General features: G+C 47.9%; 1 protein-coding gene across 1 annotated transcript in view; it reads right to left on the minus strand.

The window, feature by feature from the left end:
• Positions 1 to 20,064, minus strand: part of LOC119449329 (NADH dehydrogenase [ubiquinone] 1 alpha subcomplex subunit 9, mitochondrial) — a 79,267-nt gene that overhangs the window by 14,098 nt on the left and 45,105 nt on the right. Inside the window, exons 5-9 of the mRNA XM_037712496.2 lie at positions 16,340 to 16,502; positions 15,452 to 15,560; positions 7,556 to 7,700; positions 2,930 to 3,040; positions 2,742 to 2,811 (exon numbers count right to left, since the gene is read on the minus strand). Coding sequence (XP_037568424.1) covers positions 2,742 to 2,811; positions 2,930 to 3,040; positions 7,556 to 7,700; positions 15,452 to 15,560; positions 16,340 to 16,502 — 598 coding nt within the window. The remainder of the gene's footprint in view (positions 1 to 2,741; positions 2,812 to 2,929; positions 3,041 to 7,555; positions 7,701 to 15,451; positions 15,561 to 16,339; positions 16,503 to 20,064) is intronic.

The raw sequence follows: 20,064 nt of genomic DNA on the forward strand, positions 1-20,064 counted from the left end.
AAATGCAGAAAACGAGAAGACAGACGGTAGACTAATGCCCAAGCACAAGTACTGCAGCACATGGTGAAAGTTACGACAGCTAGGCTCGAAGCGAGCACGAGGCGGCCATTTTGAAATGCCAATGGCTATATGGTAGTGTAGATTTAGGGTCGTACTCGATTCTAACACGCACGCAATTTTTGGACCTGTTTTATAGGGAAAAAAGTGCGCATTAAGTTCGATAACTGATATTTCGAGATATCCGAGTTTGACTTAACGAGGGTTTACTGTATACCTACAAGGAGCGCTGCTGGCAAGCCCTATGACAAGCTTATTTATGCAAATCTTCGTTGGCGGTCATTCTTAGCACATTTTACACAAACCATATAAACAAAAATGCTCGGCGATCCCTCACTTAATTCATTCCCTATACTTCGCACGAGGTGTGGTGCCTGAAATTACAAGCCCTGGTTGACGTACATTTCCTTTGCATTGGGATCATTTCGATGTCCATTCTAGATCTGTCGGGGCATTGAACGTATGTTAGTCGGGAACATGTCCTCTAAGCATCACAACTACCTTTCGCAGTGTAACATCAGCGCTGCGTTTGCTAGGTTGGGGTAGTGAGTGGTGGTGTCCTGCCAGTAGGTTAGCAGCTGTTCTTGTGTTTTCGTTTTAGCAGGTATTGTTTAAACTCATCCTTTAGAAAATGCACATTGGGGTGAACTTCGGGAAAAAATCAGGCTTTAACTTGATTTTTATCAAACTTACCTGGGCCGAAAAAAAAAAAATTATCGAGTTCTAGCTGAAAACAATGGACCTTATTTATAAAGGGTGCAAGAAATATCTGTCTTTAAATTTCCAGAACTCCGTTAATGATACCACTCAGAGGAGTTTTCACATGTGCATTGTTCTACATTTCTCCCTGTGACTGTGTCCACTGCTAGTACTACAGTGTAGACCGCTTATAACGTAAGTCGCCGGAGTCGCGAATATCCGTACTATAAGCGGTACCGCACTATAACCAAAGCAACAATTTTCAAGGCCCGCACATATGCAAAACATGTCCACCGAGCCGCCACACGTATGCGACAGTCGAGGAATGCGGCTAGAATGTTTGCATTCAATTTACAGTCGAATCTCGCTAATTCGAACCAAATCACGCGGCGGCGCCTCCGACCGGCATTGCTCCGGCACCGCCATAGAGTAAAAGCTTAGGAGAGACCCTTCAATGTTGCACGCGAACGAAAAAAAAAACGCCGCTGAAATTTCACCCTCTCTCAAATGGCAAGGTCGCCAATCTGCGTTGCGCCGGAACATGCGTGTACGCGCCGACGTCTCAGCCACGCTACCGTAGCCACGTGTAGAAAATGGCAGTGAACCCTTCTTTCTCCTTTATGCTTCCTCTACTTTCTAGTCACATGTTGACCTTGCACCTGCGGCTACGGCTCAGAGGGAAGCAACGTCGCTGTCCCAGGCCGGCCAACAAAACTGTCCACGCCGGCAAACGCCCGCTTCCCGATAACGGCAGAAAACGAAACTTCGGGGAGCTGGCGCCTGCACGGCGGCGGGCGCGCACGGTGACAGTCGAAAGTGAGGGAGCTACAAGGCAGGGCGAGGGGAGCCACCGAAGCGGCGGCAGTTGCCGAGGCGAAATCCGCTTCCCTGCCGCCCTCCTCCCTCACATTCTACGGTCTCCGCGTGCCCCCTTCACCGTGATGTGCCGGCGCCGCCCGCTCCCTGAAGTTTCGTTTACTGCCGTTATCGTGAAGCGGGCGTTGGCCGGCGTTGGCAGTTTCGTGGCGCTCGCTCGCTATGCGCGCCGTGATATTTCACGACTCGCACTCAAGATTCTGGTTTCAGCCTCACTGGCTGTTCGTTCGCACCACGTGCCTTTCTCCTCCACTTTGTCTCTCTTTCTTCCTCGAGCACTCCTTGGGGCGCCCGTTAGAGGGAAGCGTTCGCCGTCTTCGCTGACTTCCGTACTCCCAGGCAGCCGCACTGTAACCGGTATTTCGTTTCCCGCAACTGCACTATAAGCGATACGTGTATACATGGAGTGCTATGGGAAAATTAACGGGAGCCTGAAAAGACCACACTATATCCGGTCCTGCACTATAAGCGGTTACGTTATAAGTGGTCTATACTGTAATTCTTTTCTTAGCATGCAAGAATCAGATGATGCCTGCCACCCAGATTTCCTCACAAGAATAACGTCAGGTCTTTCAGCTGGTGGCAAGTTGTCATTCAGCAAAACTGTTCTTGCTGCAGGCACTGATAAGTTGTGACCTCTGTCGGCCAATAGTTTCAGAGCACTTCTGAGTGAAAGCTCAAGTGTTAACATCTTTCTCCATGTGTTGACATCTTGCTCCAAGGCATGTATGTACAAAATACCTTATTCTGCACCCTTCGTAGGAACCAACTAGTAGCCCATAAATACGCACTGTGTTCAGCTACATGGCGTAACGCAGACAATGCAGAATTTCTTTAGCAAACATATTCGTCACATATAAGATATTGCACACAAAATATGAGCAATTGAAGTGATCAACAGCGATGTTAACAGTGTCTTAGAAACCAATGTAGAAACTACTACAACTGCGTAAATTAAATACACAGAACATACAAATTTTCATGCTCAAAAATTCATAAATCAAAGCGTGATGAAACAAGTGAAGACCTGCTTCCATCATTCCACCTTCAAGAAATTGCATGCGTGAGGATGCACGCCTTCAAGCATGAAACAAGCAGACAAAGCATACCCTTTCCAACCTTTCCCATGACAGGCGTGGATACTTGAAGCCAACCATCTCAAGAAACTGCACACGCAACCTAGGAGAACATGAATAAGAAAACAGGTCACAAGAAGTGCTTTACCAGGCCACAGACAAGGTAAGCACTGACTTAAGAATTCACTCATGCTACGCTGGGCAAAGATAATCATACTTACAAGAAAAAGGGGTCAAAGCGCATGTCGTAACGAATGTATCCAACTTCCTTTTCTCTTCGCATAACTCTGAACATGTAGTCGATCAGCTCCCCCAGCTCATAACGACGGGGCCTGCAAGGGTGTGCAGAGGCAAAGCTGAAATGTTGTCCCGCTGCCACGTCTTAACATTTGGATTCCTTTGTGCACATACCATTTGCTATGGCCCTTACACGAGCAGCACATTCAAATGATCGCTTGGTCCTTACTACTTTTTCTGAATGCAAATTGTTGCGTTCAAGAGAGTGATGGATTCCTACCGTAAAAGACCGATCACACGCCCCCACCCGTGCAAGCACCCACCCCTCCCATAATCTGAGAATTTCTAGTTATTGTGCACTACCGAACAAGCGCCCCCCCTCCCCAATTCTCTGGCGACTCGTCCCGGAACTTTCGAAACCGAAACCGTGCTTCTGGCTTCATTCTTGTCGAATCCAAAATCCAATGCAAGAACGGGCCACCTACACTGACGCTGGCAACCTTGACACTGGCCACGCTCACCATTTTATCATTGTTGTTTTACATTGCCAAATGTGGCTGTGACTTCGCGACATGCATTCATACACAGTGAAAAAGAAAATCGAAGTCGTGGAATGGCATCGCCACAACGGAAAGAATGTGCACACGACAGCTCGCCACTTCAGTCTAGATAGAAAGAGGATCCGTGAGTGGGAGAAGAAGTATGAGACTTTGCTGCAGCAGAACTTTGGCAAGGCCAAGCTTCGGCGGAAGTTGAGAAATGGAGCGCCGATGTTCAGCGAAGAAGTGGATGACGCTCTTTTTGAATTTCTCGAGTGAGAAAGAAGCACAGGGCGTGCTGTAAGTAACAGACTTCTTTCTGAAGAAGCTGTTAAAATAGCGCATAGCTTGCAGTTGGGAAATTTTCTTGCGTCCAGCCAATACATCAGGAGATGGAAACAGCAGTTCGGCATTACAATGCGCCATGCCACCAACGAAAGCCAGAGGACACCCGAAGATTTCACGGAGGCAGCAAAGGCTTTTCAATCTGCCATGAACACTCTCCGGATACGCCCCGAGTACACCTTCTTCAACATTTCAAATATGGACCAGACGATGGTCAGACTGGACTCTCCGGAAAACAGGACGAACAATGTGGTCGGCGAGAGCATTGTACGAATAGCGAACACTGGTTGCGTTCGGAGGGGCTTCACGGTTGCATTGGCAGCATGCGCAAGTGGACACAAGCTCCCAGCTTTTGTAATTCTTAAGAAACGGAGCAGAAGAATTCCACCCAAGGCGTTCATGAGTCTTCGCATACCAGGTGAGTGATGACTGTTGTGCACCAAGTTTTTTTTGCTTGCTTTCAAAGCGGAGAGTAACGCTAACGGAGATGCTCGATCACAGTGATTTCTGATAACTTATGAATTTTTCTTTTTGTAGCAAATGTCTGCGTCACCGCATCAAAAAATGGATGGATGACATCGGACAAGCTGCAGGAGTGGCTGACCAGGGTGTGGGGTCCGAACAGCGATGACGTGCGGTGACTACTTGTGCTCGATCAGGCACCCATCCACAAAACGCAGGCAACAAAGGACGCCTTAGAGCAGCGCAACACAGACGTCATGTACGTGCCTGCAGGGTGCACAAGCCTACTGCAGCCAGCTGACGTGTTCTGGAATAGGCCATTTAAGGCCAACCTTCGCCGTACGTGGGAAAGGTTCATTAGAAAAGAGGAAAGAACGCCGAAAGGCAATTTAAGGAAGGCATCGCGACAGGATGCCCTTCACTTTGTGTCAGAGGCATGGGCCACTGTCACGGAAGAGACAGTCACGTGCTCCTTCAAAGGGTGCGGCATCGCTAACGTGCTCGACGGTGCCGAGGATGGTCAGCTGCATGACCAGCTTTGTGACATCGACGCCGTGGCCTCAGAACTTCGCGAGGGCTTGCAGACAGAGTGCCTAGGCCTCGTTTTCGGATCAGACTCTGAAGACTCATTTGACGGCTTCGAAAGAGATTAAATGAATGAATAATAAAGCGTTTTAGTTCTAGTGCACTATGTGTGTGTCTTCCTTTTCTTTCGGTTCAGTTTTTCTCGACTATGCATTTTTTTTCCTGGGGAGGGGGGGGGGGGGATAGCATTTTTGGCCGCCATCTTGAATGTTGTGGCAGTACCGAGCAATAGCTCCCTCCCCAACATTCCCTGCATTATCCTCACGTCGAGGGGGGGGGGGGGGGGGGGCGCTTGATCGGTATTTTACGGTAATTAGCACTTTAGCCTTTTTTGCACTAATCGGCCTAAAATATTTAATTCTAAACACCAGCTTTACAACACACAGCACGACTGATAAATGTGCACCTTCTAGAGCAGACAAATATATTACAGGTTACCTGAAACTGCCGCTTAGCTTACACGAGCTAAGCGGCGGCCGCATTACACCCCATTTTAATGCGGTCGCCCTGGCCGGGATTTAAACCCGCGACCTCGTGTGAAGCCCAACACCATAGCTGCTAAGCCACTGCGGCAGGGGGTATGTGCGGTGTCTAAATACATGGTCTTCTATGAACAATAAGTTATAAAAAGGATTATACAGTCGAATCTCGTTAATTCAAACACGCTTAATTCGAACTTCCGGTTTATTCGAACTGATGCTGTAGTCCCGTCAAAGTTATGTGTATCCCTATGGGCGAAAACGTCAGGTAATTCGAACGTGAGAGCATTTGCGACGGTTAATTCGAACATACGGTGCACCGACAATGCCCTCAGCAGCGCGCCAAATCGCGCAGTGGCGCCTCCAACCGGTATCGCTCGAACACTGCGATAGAGCAAAAGCCTAGGAGAGACCCCTCAACGCCACGCGGAGAAAAAGAAAAGAAAACAAAACAAAAATGTGGCAAAAATTTCACTCTCAAATGGCAAGGTCGCCGTTTCACCGTCGCGCCGGTAACACGCGTGTACGAGCTGCCTCAGCCAACGCTGCGGCGCAGGCCCAGTCCAGCAAACTTCCCGATAACGGGAGAAAACAAAACTTCAGGGAGCTGGCGCCGGGGCGGCGAAAGTGGCGGCGCAGGCACGGCAGTGGGCGCGCACGGAGACAGTTGAAGGTAGGGGAGCTACGAGGGAATTGAGAGGGAGGGCGAGGGGGTCACTGCCATCGAAGCGAACGTTACCTAGGCCAAATCCGCTTCTCTTCCGCCCTCTTTCCTCACCTTCAACGGTTGCCGCGCGCTCCCATCGCCGTGCCGGCGCCGCCCGCTCCCTGAAGTTTCATTTTCTGCCATTATCGGGAAGAGAGAGCGTTGGCCGGCATGGGCAGTTTCGTGGCCCTCGCTCGCTACGTGCTTGCGCGCCGCATTTCACAACTCGCACCGTTCTTACATTGTGCACGAATACTTCAAAAATAAGTCCTTCCTTTAATTCGAACTTCTTTAAATTCGAACAAATTTTCGGGCCGCTTCAAGGTCGAATTATCGAGATTCAACTGTATAAAGAATTTCGTTATATTGAAGTTTATTATACTGAGATGTGACCGTATAATCTGGCCTTTACACATTCGAAACCTGTCTCACAATTCACCGGTCGCTCAATGTGAATGCATCTCGTTCCAATACCAACACTGCAAAGCAAAGCTAAAAAAAGAAAGATGAGATTAGACAAAAATTACAAGAATTGGGAAGAAGGCACGAGCTACAAATTAGGCGAATTCTAGCTCTCCTTGACCTCTATTGTGAGCAGCGTTCCAAATCTTTTTTGTTGATTTCCACAGAACACATTTTTTTGCACTTCCTTCATACACTAACAAACAACTTTTTTTTCTAAAAAAAAAGGATTTTTCAATGAAACTTTGTACTACACTTGTTTCTTACAGAGTCAGCTGCGCAACAAACCACCAAAAATAAAAACGTACAACAACCTGTAATATGGCTTTGTTTTATAGCAAGGTATACCTGTATCAGAAGAGCACGTTTTTTGAGGTTATTTCATCATGACACTCCCAAGATTTTTCAGGTCTTGTTAGTTTTGGTCCCACGCACAGATCAATTTCTCTCCTATGGCACTGCCAAAAAAATTGTTTCATTATGTCAAGCTAAATGTAAATGCTGCCGTCAGACCCAGTTAGTCGCCTCCCTGGGTCATTGTCTCACCACGTAATCAAACGTGATGACTCAGGTGGGTCGATCCTGATGCCAGTGCACGATTTCTCGCAAAATGTAATGCAGACCCCTCATGGTAATGCTCTTCCGTTACAGTCACTCAAATGTGGACCCATATTTGTGGGCAATTTTCTGTGGCAATGAAGAGAATGCTATGAAGACAAAGCATGCACAGATAAGAGTGCTCCTGAACAAGTCCCACATTCTCATGCTCATTAGTTTATGCTGGAGAAGATAAAACATTAACATCTTAATTACAGACTACACCGCTGAGTGTTAAATTTGACAAATTTTCCTGCATTTCTCTTCTGCGTTCCGGTGAATGTGAAACTGTCGCATGTGGAAGCTACGATGATCCAGTACCTGTTCTAAGAAACCAAAAGCACTGTCATACTCCACCAGAATGCTTGGAGCAGTAAAAGCTGGCGCTTGACAGCCCCCGAGTGGTGCCATAACGTTGTCAAACAAGCAGCTCACCCCACAGCCTGGTAGATCTCGCCTTCGTTACCATCTTCAAAGATGGCATTGACCACACCTTCGGCTACATTCCCCGTGTATACAGGCTGCTTGATGATCCCTTTGCCCCTCTTCCACACAGGCATGTATGTCCAGTTCCTGCGCACTGCATTGGAAAGGTGCCACATTCATAAACACTGTCACAGTGCTCTTTTATTTTGTGCCATGCTTGCTTTTTGTGTTCTTTAATAATGCCACTGATGCTGATGAATTTGGCGTTTTGCGGCACAAGGGCCAAGTATGCCCAAAAAGCGACAAGCCAGTGTTAGCGAGTTGGCAAAGGAGCAATGAATTATATTAAGTAGATGTGATGTGGCGGTACAGGGGCCTAAAAACAGTCGCAGTAAAGTGCGTAAAATGCATATGTAATGAAATAATGGCAATGACCAATGAGGTCTACTAGGAACATGAGAAATACATTACAAAGGGAGGATATGTAATATACTAAAATGTGTTAACGATAAAAGTTTGCAAGAAGCAGCACTGCCCTTGAAAGGGTCTGGAGACACGTGCTATGCAAAATGATAATATTGTAGCAGCATCCTGTGGTAAGAGGATGTGCTATGAATTTGTTGGGCTTGTAACATGTAAGGCAACATCATTTAAGAAACCTAAAAGTGCTTTGGTATTAAAAAAATGGTTATGAACCAAGAAACATTGCCAGATGGAGAGGGATATGCTGCCTGTATGCTACAGGAAAATTTTTCTTTCTCTTCGCTTCTGCTCTCCGATACTCCAGTAGAATGTGAAGGACGGTCAGCGTCTCATCACATCGACCACACATTGGGGGTTCACCACCAGTCAGCAAGTACAGTGTAGACCGCTTATAATGTAAGTCGCCGCAGTCGTGAATATCAGCACTATAAGCGGTACCGCACGATAAAAAAAAAAAAAAACTATTTTCAAGCCCTGCACGTATGCAAAACATGGAGACGAAGCAGCCGTGCGTATCCGAGAATCAAAGTGTGCAAGTGGGAGTTTTGTATCCGTTTAAATTTACGAACGTTGAAAGGTTAATGTCCAAGTACCCACGATCTTCGCATGAAGCAGACAAAGTAATAATTTTTAAAAAAGTCTCAGTTTTGCCCGAAAGGCGAAGCATCAATTGCAATAGCAAATTACAGTTAAACCTGCTCATAACGAACCTCCATATAACGAATTCCTGGATATAACGAAGTTTTCCTATTCTCCGCCGTTACTCCATAGAAGCACATGTATTTGAGACCTCTACGTAACAAAGTGGCAGCGGGAGACCCCCTCGAAATAACGAATTTTCCCCGCCGACAACCTAGAGATTTCGCCCCAAATTTTGTCATTTTTACGCGAGCTGTTGACCTTGTCCGCAGTTCGTCTTGAAGATAAGCCGGTGCGGGCGCATAGTTTTTCCACATCGCAGATTGCTTTCAAGATACGGCGGCCGCCGCCGACGTAAACGCCTCCCTTTCTCGCCTCCCCCGCCATGCCTAGCGCAGAAGCGCGCTTCCGCCCCCCTTCTCCCTCGCGCACGCGAGATTGAGTCAGCTGACCCCCGCAAGCTTTCACTCGCACACACAGCGTACGGCATGCGGCGACGATGTTGCCGTGTTTGGACTTTACACGGAACCTCAAAGCGACATCCACGGTGACGGCACAAATGCGCTTCGCAATAAAATGTGCTTCTGCGCGGTTACTACTCCGACGGCGACAGTGAATTCACACCCCCTACCGGCAGCTTCTCCGCGTTACCGGGGACTTATCTCGAAGGCCATGCTTTTCTGTGCGGCAATTGGCAACAGGTACGAGCAGGGAATACGTCATGGTGGCCATGTTGTAAGTTCACTATCGCTGGTGACTGTCGTTTGGGCGTCGTAACTCGAGAATCGAACGTCTGCGCACATGAGATTTTGCCGATTTTGTGCTTGTGCGTGTAGAACAAAAAAAAAAGTATGCACTAACCGTTTGGTGGGCAATGAGCGACTACGGCTTAAGCGGTCAGCATGGGGTTCAATGGGGGCTGGGTGGGGGAATTTTCGCAACTACGTTACTTCGTATCCTTACTTCTTATAGCTGTCTGCTAATTTACTGTTGCAATCGATGCTTCGCCTTTCGGGTGAAACTGGGACTTCTTTGTTCATTGCAACTTTAGTGTATTGGGAGTAAATCTTGAGCAATAGTACATACGGTACGCATTTCTTTTAAAAATTTTCGTGCCGAACCTGTATATAACGAAATTCTCTTTATAACGAAGTTTTCCGGGAATTTGTCAATTGCGTTATATCCAGGTTTAACTGTAGTAGAGAGCTATAAGGAGTAGGGATAGTAGTTTTATCGGCTGCATAAACCTGACACATTTGCTTACTAACTGAAAGCATGGTGTCAATGAGCACAAGCAATTAAATTATGGGGTTTTACGTGCCAAAACCAGTTCTGATTATGAGGCACGCCGTAGTGGGGGACTCCGGAAATTTGGACCACCTGGGGTTCTTTAACGTGCACCTAAATCTAAGTACACGGGTGTTTTCGCATTTCGCCCCCATCGAAATGCGGCCGCCGTGGCCAGGATTCGATCCCGCGACCTCGTGCTCAGCAGCCCAACACCATAGCCACTGAGCAACCACGGCGGGTAATGAGCACAAGCAAACAAAAATAGCCTCGATGACCGCGGACAACCACTGTCAAAACGGGGGCGTGGGGAAACATGGCCGCCGCAGCGAGCGAAGGTTCGTGCAGTCTATCGTTTCAACGGAAACTGAGCGGCGTAAACACAGCGCATACAAAGGTCAGAGCCGTGTGGAGATCGCTTTCAAGATACGATGCGCGCGACAACACCGACAGCCGGCACAGGCGCGAACGCATTTGTTGCCCTACCCTCCCTCCCTCCCATGCTGCCTTCCCGCTTTGCTCCTTTCACGTGGGAGATTGCGTCGTCAGTTCCCCTTGCGCCCGGTTGCAAGATACGCATTTGGTGCCGCAGCACAGCGTCGCCCCCCCTCCCTCCCTCTCTCCCATAACCCCACGGCCTTTCGCACGATGGAAGTCACGTTTGCTCTCCGCTGTGCGTTCGCTCTCCGTGAAGGCGCGCATCCCCCGTGTGCTTTCACTCGCACATACGGCGCGCGGCGACGATTTTATTGCCCTTGGACTCATGCTCCACGTCTCATGCTCCTCCTCTCTGCATCGCCCTCATTGGGTGCACCTCGTTGAGAAGCGTGCTCGCTGCCGCCCTTATTGGCGAGATTTTCCCGTGGAAGCCGCATTATAACCGGTAATTTGTCTCAAGCGGCTGCACTTTAAGCGGTATGCATATACATGGAGTGCCATGGGAAAATTAACGGGAGTCTGAAAAGACCGTACTACACCTGGTCCTGCACTATAAGCGGTTACGTTATAAGTGGTCTATACTGTAATTGTGTGTGTCGTAGGTGTGCCTTATTCCGAGATGACAGAAGAGGTCATCACTTCGTCAGGATTTTTTGGTTGATGGTAAATTGCCCAACTGTGGTTTTATTAGGTGGAGATTAGTAAGTTTCGGTATCCCACAAACATTGCCAGTAGCTCCTGTTTTTTGTGAATGAAAGGCTTCAAATCTACAGCAGAAACAGCTATGAAAGTGTTGGGTGATTTCATTGCTATGAATGTAGCGATTTCGTCTGCAAGCATATTACCTTCAATGCCTTCGTGCCCAGCATATGATGACATGCTGTTTTGACATACATGTCGTGCACAGTAATCAATATAACTCATTGAGCATAGGACTTTTGTGTTTGTGTAGTGATATCAGAGATCTTATGACGCAGAGTTTGTAAATACAGTAGAAACCCACTGTTACATTTCTTAGGGAACCTCGGAAAAAGAACACATGCTCCAGGAAAACTTCCAATAAAAATTCTGGTGGGCAGATACACAAATGGGACTGACATTTCAGAGTGCAAGAGCCGGGAAAACATAATAAACAGGAACGCATTAACAAAGTTTCACTGTATAATGACTTTTCGTAGCTTTGCTTTGCTAATATAATGCACAGCCAACATTACTGCATAGGCCTCTGCGGTGAAGATATTTGTTTTGGGGTGGAGAATGTCAGATTACTGAAAACGATAGACCGACAGCTGCATAAGAGACACCGGTATGTGACTCTGATGCATCTGTGTAAAATTCTGGGCAAGAGTATTTCTAATGGAGCTCTAGAAAGTACTTGAATGTGCATCTCAGGCGCGTGCTCAGCGACTTCAACAAATGACGTCTCGCATTTCATGAGCTGTCACTGCCACGGCAGTGGCAGTTTTGTCGAATACATCAGATTATATTCGAGAAATGGTAAACCCGTTACTTCACCGAGTTTCCTTAGGCGCAGTGAGAAGGGTTCTCGTCGTGAAGGCCTGTTTCGAAAAAGTACGGCACGTGAGGTATCCTTTATGATAGAATATGAAGAATGTGCACAATTTGAATATACTTTCACAAACTATGTAAAACTGGAATAGGATTTCTGCAGATGCAAAGACCACTCGTTCGGCTCTGTGAAGAGGCCCGCTGTCGAACTTGTCTTGAAGGCACCTGTGGCTAGCTGGATGCCTAAAGGCTCATTCATACTAGGCCGACACGACACCGATTTTGGTCCGCCGACTGTTGACGACAGCAGTTGACGACAGGGTCAAGCATCTTTAATCCTTTATGGTCCAAAACTTTTACCCACTTTCCGGTCGCTCCAGTCCGAAACTATTTCACTAGTTTTGGGCGCCGCGAAAGAAAACGACGATGAGAGAAAAACTGGCATGGTGTTTATTTTTTTCGTTTCTTTTTGTCCCCAAGTCATTTAGCGATACTTGGACAGTGTGTGGAAGCATTCAAAGCACCCTCCTGGGTGCAGTCCGGGATTTTCTGCAAGAACACTGTTTCCCTCCTGCCCCCTTTTGTTTTTGGGTCACTGCAAAAAGGACAGTCCTTGCTGCTTCGACCGGACATCTTGTATATGAAATGGTGCTTTCCATCCAGCCTTCCATCCAGCGCGAGCTCTGACGTCACCCACCAGCTGCTCTATCAGGTAGTGCTTTGAGTACTGCAAGTGTTGCTGCTCTTTCTCTCCCTGCTTCAGGAGCTGCATTCTCCTCAAAATGAAGCTGTTTACAATCGAAACTGCCAGAATCAAAAAAAAAAAAAAAGCTTCCTCCACCATTTCATCGACTTCCGGGAACATGCAAAAATTGCACAATAATGATCGTTGTTGTTGTTGTTGCCATTGTCTCAAGCTTCGTGTTCGTCATTGGCTTCTGTTGAATCCCTTTCCTCGTCATCAGATGGAGGCGGATAGTTCTTTTCTTCACTAAAATCGTCTTCGCTTTTGCTAAAAGCTTCCAAATTATCGCCGAAGAAGGCACTCGACGAGAAGGCGGCCATGCTTTGCTGCAAGCGGCGCCGAATCTGAGCTGTGCGCCACTCGAACAATCGAAAAGTTTAACTGCATACCTACTCCATCTAGTGTAAAAAAAAAAGAAAAACTCAAATCAAATCAGTCACTGACTTCTGTAAGAGATGGCGCAACATGCATAATGAGACAATGCGCGTGCAATTCAACCACGAGAAAGCTTGTCGGTGCTGCAGCCATGTTGCGTTGTCGGGAGGGGCTCGACAATAGACAGCAAAGGGTTAAGGCACTCGGTGTAGCAGACTGATACATTATAGTGCCATAGTCCAAATGTGCACGTATGAGGCTTTTGTACAGGTTCATTACGTGCCTCCTATCACTATCCCGTGTTGTGTGTGATAGAATTTTGAGAAAGTTAAATGTTTTTAAACATTCCTGTTTAAGACACTATATGTGCGGAACGAAGGTTAGTTGAGAGTCTAATATGATGCCTAAAAATTTGTGTTGGTGTGTTTAGGGATAACTGCTGTCCATTACACTTTAAATTGAGATCTGGACGGGCGAGAGTCATCGACGGTTGTGGTACAGAACGAAGACAAGGTGAGTTCTGCACGAGCGCAGTCGACAACTGCATGATGCGCTGAAAGAAAGTCCCAGCCCAGGATAACGTCATGCGATGCATGAGAAACGACGACAAATCTGACAATGTAGAGCGCATCTTGAATTAAAACACGAGCGGTGCAGGTGGACGAAGGCTTGACGTGCTGCCGAGCTCGCTGTGAATAGCGAAATATCAAAAAGCGGAGTCGTCACTTTGTTCAGTTTACAGCATAGAACTTCACTAATCACACAAACAGCTGCTCCTGCGTCGACAAGAGCGTTCATCGTGACACCGTCTTTAAACACTGCAATCTCGTTAGGCGGCGAAAGATGAGGCCTTGAAAATTTCGACGACAGCGCAGTTCTTGCCTCAGGAACTGCGGCTGTTTGTTTACCTCCTGGGCATGGTTGGAACGGTGAATAATGGGGTAACGGAGTGGCGGCGGGGAGAAGGAGATCGGCGGGAACTGAAGGCAGGGCGACGTGAATACGAGTCCGTTGTATCAGATGTAAGACGGTGTGTAGCTCGTTGAGGGACAAGGTTGGGAGCGCCATCACGAAAATAAAATCCGCGGTGGCGACAGAGGCGAGCAACATGTCCCGGAATACCGCAAGCGTAGCACACTGGCTGGTTGTCCGGAGTGCACCAGGGGTTAATAGGTGGTCTCGGATGCGAGAACGGTACGTAAACCGGCTGTACCGGACTTGGCGGCGTGTAGAAGTTGGTGTCTGGGCTGGATGGGACTGGCGTTGGTTGGGCAGGAGATCGTGTAAGGGCCTCAGCATAAGTGAGCGGCACCAGCGGCGAAGCGGGGGAAAGGAGGGCCTCAGCAACTTGTGTCTGGATAACCTGACGAAGCGACTGGTCCGGTGTGGTGAGAGGCTCGGTGACCGATGCCACAAGAGAGATCTGACGTGCAACTTCCTCGGGTACGTATTGCTGAATTTGAGGCAGCAAGGAGATGTAGTCAATACCAGCGCTGCTGGGAGCCAAAGCTGAAAGGTCAGCCGTTTTCCAGGGCGACGTGTGGAGATTCGCTGTTTATGCAGCTCGTCAAAACTTTGGCAAAGTTCAATAACTTGAGTAACGCTCTGTGGGTTTTTGGCCACGAGCATATGAAAGGCGTCATCGTCTATGCCTTTCATCATGTGTTTGATTTGTCAGGTTCCGACATGGACACATTCACCGGCCTACAGAGATCGAAGACATCCTCAATGTAGCTTGTGAAGGTCTCGCCAATTTGTTGAGATCGTCTGCGGAGGCTGTGTTCAGCGCGAAGCTTGCGCACCGCTGGCCGGCCGAAAATCGAAACAAGGGTCTCTTTGAAAGCTGACCAGGTGGTAAAATCAGCTTCGTGGTTCTTGAACCACAGGTTGGCCACATCGGTAAGATAAAAGATGCCATGAGTCAGCTTGTCGCAAGTCATCCCACTTGTGTGCGCTAACGCGTTCATACTCAGCCAGACAGTCTTCCACGTCGTGATCGTCAGTGCCACTGAAGACTGGAGGATCACGCTGACGAAGCACCCCAGAGCACACGACAGATGTGGGAGCGGGAGCAGCTCGCGAGGGGCCAGCGTCCTCGGTCATTGCGAAGGCAGATGGTAGCGTACGGCTGGGGAGTTCCAGGACGCTGAAGGGGACGACCCAGCACCTCCACCAAATGCAACAAGCATATTCTGCAGGTAGACTTGACAAAGCGGATAAACAACCTTGCTTGTTGAAAACCGACCTAGCGTGAACCACATGATCGTCAACGTCTTCTTCGACACTGGCACAGAACTGGTGCCAATGTGCTCCGGTACAATACACACAATGAAAAGGGAATTGAAACATAACCAGAAATAAATTGATAGAATTCCTTTGTAGCCCTTGAATGCTCTGCAGGTATTTGTAAACAAATAAAATTTACTTACGGTTGGACACATAGTATCGCAGGAAGTTGTCTCCATGTGAGTACATGTCTGCAGGACGAAAAATTATGGCTCCAGGAAATGCTTCCCTGACCACCTGCTCTCCAAGCCACTGCGCCAAAAATCCAAACAGACAATTGATAAACTTGCTGCTTCCTGTGACAGGCAAAGGAACTGCTGTGTGAGTGCTACCAGATTATTTCAGGCAGCATCCAGTCTTGCCTTGATACAAGTAAATTAAATTGTGCACTACAACAGTAATTTCAGCACACCCACTTTTTTCCTTCATAGTAAGCGCATACAAAGCAAATATTGCATAGAACAATATTAAATTGAGTAATTTTGGAATACTATAAGAATTAATTTTAATGCTTTTCAAATCAAATGAAAGGAAGACTGTTCTTGCAAAATATTATAACAAGTTTATTGTTATAGCTTCAAGTTTATTGTGCATCGCGTCCACTGTTGAGTTAGCAACAACATTGTTGTTGCTGGCCTTGGTGGCTGGTATCCTGTTGAGTAACCTCCAAGGCTCAACGTAGTCAACTGATGGCTCCATCAAGGATTCCAAAGTGACACTTTCTTTTAGTGGTTGCTGTTGCACATGTTACTGCTTCAGCTGACTCTGAGCATCTTGCTCTTGAAGAGGAGCAATTAATTGTACATGATCTGGAGCTGGGACAATAAGTATCAATTCATTGGTTGTATTGCTTATGTTCCCAGCTGCAGTCAGTGGAGCTCGTCTTGTTCGCCACAAAGGCGCAATAAAAAGTGGCGAGGCAAGAAAGCATGGCAGGCCAAATCAATGCGAATGCAACAGCCAACCAATTTCTGGGATGCACAATTTTCAGACCTGCTCGACTTCCCCGTGGTGTACAAGAGGGCTCTTACCTTACTGGCGTAGAATTTTGACCCTCCAAACTTGATGATGGGCTTGGGATTCTCCGTAGCATTGAGAGCAGAGAAGTGGATTAGCTTTTGTACACCACTCTCTCTAGCGATGCGAGCAATCCTTTCTGCACCTTTGACATGGACTTCGCTGAATGGGAAGTTGCTGCACATGAAAGGGGGTCTGAGCACACAAGACGATTGTGCATCTCTTGTACACAAGCAGGCCACCGAACACTTGATTTATCTCGGTTCAGATATTAGATGCCTACAACCTACATTCCACAAAATGAGTGCTCTCGAAAAATGCGTCATGAGTAAATACAAATAGCCATTTCTATTTCACGCATTAATATTTATTACAACACAAGCTACTGGAATCCTGAAATTCCTTTGGCTCGGCTAGCGGCTTTGCCCTGCCAAAATGTACTGAGCACAAGATGCATTGGGCACATGGCACAGTGTTGTTGAAACTGATCAATCCTTTCGCAATCTTCAAGGGCACTCGGATCATGGTGCCGTTTCAAATGTGCTGTCCATAGCCTAGAGATCACAGGAGAACAGTGCTCTCTCACAATGCATTGGAGACTTGGGCTTACCTGCTGGCATGACCTGACGTAACGATGCGCGCATTAGAATCATGGGAAAAACGTTCCATTCTGGAGTCACTGAGTGCATGCTGCTTGACGTTACCAAAGATTGGGAGGTCTCGCGCTCTGTCTTTACGTCACTGGCATGCAAAGCAGTAGCTTTATGTTTATAGTGACCATGCATGAAAATAACCTTGCCGATAAGCCCAGACAGCAACATGGCCCAGCACACACGAATACAGGAATTGGCCAGTAACAGGAATCATCATTCCAAGCATCATCATGTGTCTCCAGAAACAACCATTAAATGACATAAAACAAAGTTGCTGGAGAGGAGAGACAGAATACCCAGAGATGAAACAGCACTTCTAGAACTGAGCAAATGAGTGTGCTTGCAGATGGACACACAAAGGAAGCAGCCACCACTCAATACTTTCTAGAACAAGGAGAACAAGCGCTTCACACAATGAAGTACTTTCATGAAAAGGACATGCTGCAATTACAGAATGCACTACTGATGTCTAGACTCAAACATCATGTTCCATATATCAGGCATAACAAAAAGGATAAATATCAAGTGGACACAATTATACGCCAGGCCGCAAAGTTAGCCCTGGGGGTACCTATCAATGCAATCAATACAAGCACACAACTGCTCACTACAACACATCAGAATAGATTGTCAGCGTGCAGTATCTTAGTAACGCACCCAGGCATAGAAATCCTTTACGTTCTGGGTTTAGCATCCACCGCCACCAGAACTGTGCACCATACTGCCAAGAACAACTGCGCTTGTAAACATTGCGCCAATTCCCAAGCAAATGAACCCGCAGAAACATGTCACACATTGTAGAGAAAGGGTGCTACACCAGATACACATAGAACGTGTGAAAATGAAGCAACTCTGGCATGCTAGCCATGTCCGCCATGTTGGTGGCGGTTCCCAATGAGCCAAGCTTGGCACTACACAAGAGCTGGGGGGATGAGGCGCAGGAAGGGACCTTGATGCCCACAAATGAAACCCATACATAGAACACTTGTACATTGATGCCAGCGCCAATGTCCTCGCAATAGCTGTTGTACACCGCAGCATCAACTTCCATACAGGGTACATGCCACCAATAAAAGCGCACTGGGCCGAACCTCACAGCAATCATTAGAATCATTGAACACATGCCTAAACAAGCCACACGCACACTTTTAACGCGACAGCGTTAAGCGCCCTGTGTCGCAGAAAATCCGGCGTCGGCGTGCAATGTCGGCGGGTGGCGGAGAAAATCATCCCCAACCACGCAGGCCCTCCGAATATGTTTAGGTACATGTATATGCTACGCCTTCTTACATGACATGCGGTATATGCAGGTTATATTGCCACACCATTCTATCATTAATGTTGCTCTTACCTTGTCTTGCATTCTTGGCAAAGCTATTCTTCAGGAATTTTGAGAATGACAGCCCATAAACAAATGTCATGAAACAAAACACCGGCAGCGCATGCATTTTATGTTAAATCTACTCAGACTGAAATAATAAAAGTGCGAAACAATAACAGAAACCTGAAAATGATTTCATTTTTTTGGCGCGGCTGTGCAATATCTCTGGGATCGCCCCACGCAAGAGGCCGCGTTTCTACCAGAAAGCTCGCCTTCGTGCATAGCGTTCACCGCCAGTGTTTCTCGGTAGCCATTACTGTTGCTCAAGCTGCAGTTGTCAGGAAGCGTGAGAAGCAGTCGGAGATCTTTTAATGCTATCGCGTTCCACTCTTAAAAACGAAGCTTAAGCGTCCTCCAATTTTTTATTTACGAGCTCATAAACATGCGTGCAAGATTCCGAAAGGAAGGCAAATTTCTAAGGAACTAGCGCAAGTGCTACCAGATACCTCCAGATACCAACAGACATGGTCTGGATACCTGGGCATGAAGGGCTATCAGGAAATGAAAGAGCTACTCTGCTTGCCCATGCTACACTACACCAGGTGCCTGACATCCCTGGCCAAACCCAAGCAACCTTACAGCCTACGCGACTCCACTTATGCACTTATCAAGAGGATAGAAGAATATTGTCACAGGACCATTAGCCAAGTGCGCGCACGAGGACACAGTGAAACGAGGACGATGAAGGCGCACCTCGGCTCGTGTGTGGATTTCACCATATTGCCTGTTGTACACATATATAGGCTCCTGTAAGTACTGTGGGCATTTATTGTACACTTCTTCCTCATCTGTACTAATACAGTAGAACCCCGCTGTTACGTTCCCGGGTGCTGCGTTTTCCCGGCTGTTACGTCGTTTTCGGCCGGTCCCGGCACAGCTCCCATAGAACCCAATGCATTGGTAACCCCGCTGTTACGTCGCAACTGTGGGACCGTTCCCGCATCATACGTTGCGAACTGCCACACCGCGCCGGCCCGAGTGGCCATTTTGACTTTTCATGTCGCTTGGCTTGGTTGCTTGACGATGGCATTGGCCGCCCAAAGTGCTGGGGGCGACATTTATTACGTATTTTCGGTTTCCGCCAGCAAAAGTATGGCCTTTGATATCCGCTTTTGCTATCTAAAGATGATGTCTATGACGCGTTGCGGCCCTAAAATTGGTTTTGGCTCATAGATGTTCCAAGGGCGATAACGCCATCGCCGCGCGCCGTATGCTTTCTTTCGCGCGCGATACGCAGCTGTCGGCTCCCCTCGCACGCTTTCACTCGCACATACAGCATACGTCGCCGCGCGGCCGTATGCTGAATGTGCGAGTGAAAACGTGCGAGGGGAGCCGACGACCGCGTCTCGCGCGCGAAAGAAAAGCAGGGAGGAAGCGCGCCTCCTTCCGTTGCGCTCGAGGCACCAGCGAGGGAGCGAGGGGGGTAGCGGGCAGCGTTGTGCTCTGGCACCATACTGCGCGGCGGCGCGCGCGCGGTCCCGCGGGCCGTATCTTGAAAGCGATCTGTGTGGGGGCAGATTCTACGCAGTGTAGGTGCGTCGGCGGCTCGTGGCTTTGTGCATGCTGCGTGTTCTCGGCGCTCAGTTTGGGTTGAAGTGATAGACAACAGCACGAAGGTCACTTCGCTCGCTTCTGCAGCGGCGCTTAACTGCGCGTGTCCGCGCTCATCGAGTGTTATGTGTTCATGTTTGCCTGTGGGCGCTGA

This window comes from Dermacentor silvarum, chromosome 4 (assembly GCF_013339745.2).
Source record: "Dermacentor silvarum isolate Dsil-2018 chromosome 4, BIME_Dsil_1.4, whole genome shotgun sequence".
NCBI lineage: Eukaryota > Metazoa > Arthropoda > Arachnida > Ixodida > Ixodidae > Dermacentor > Dermacentor silvarum.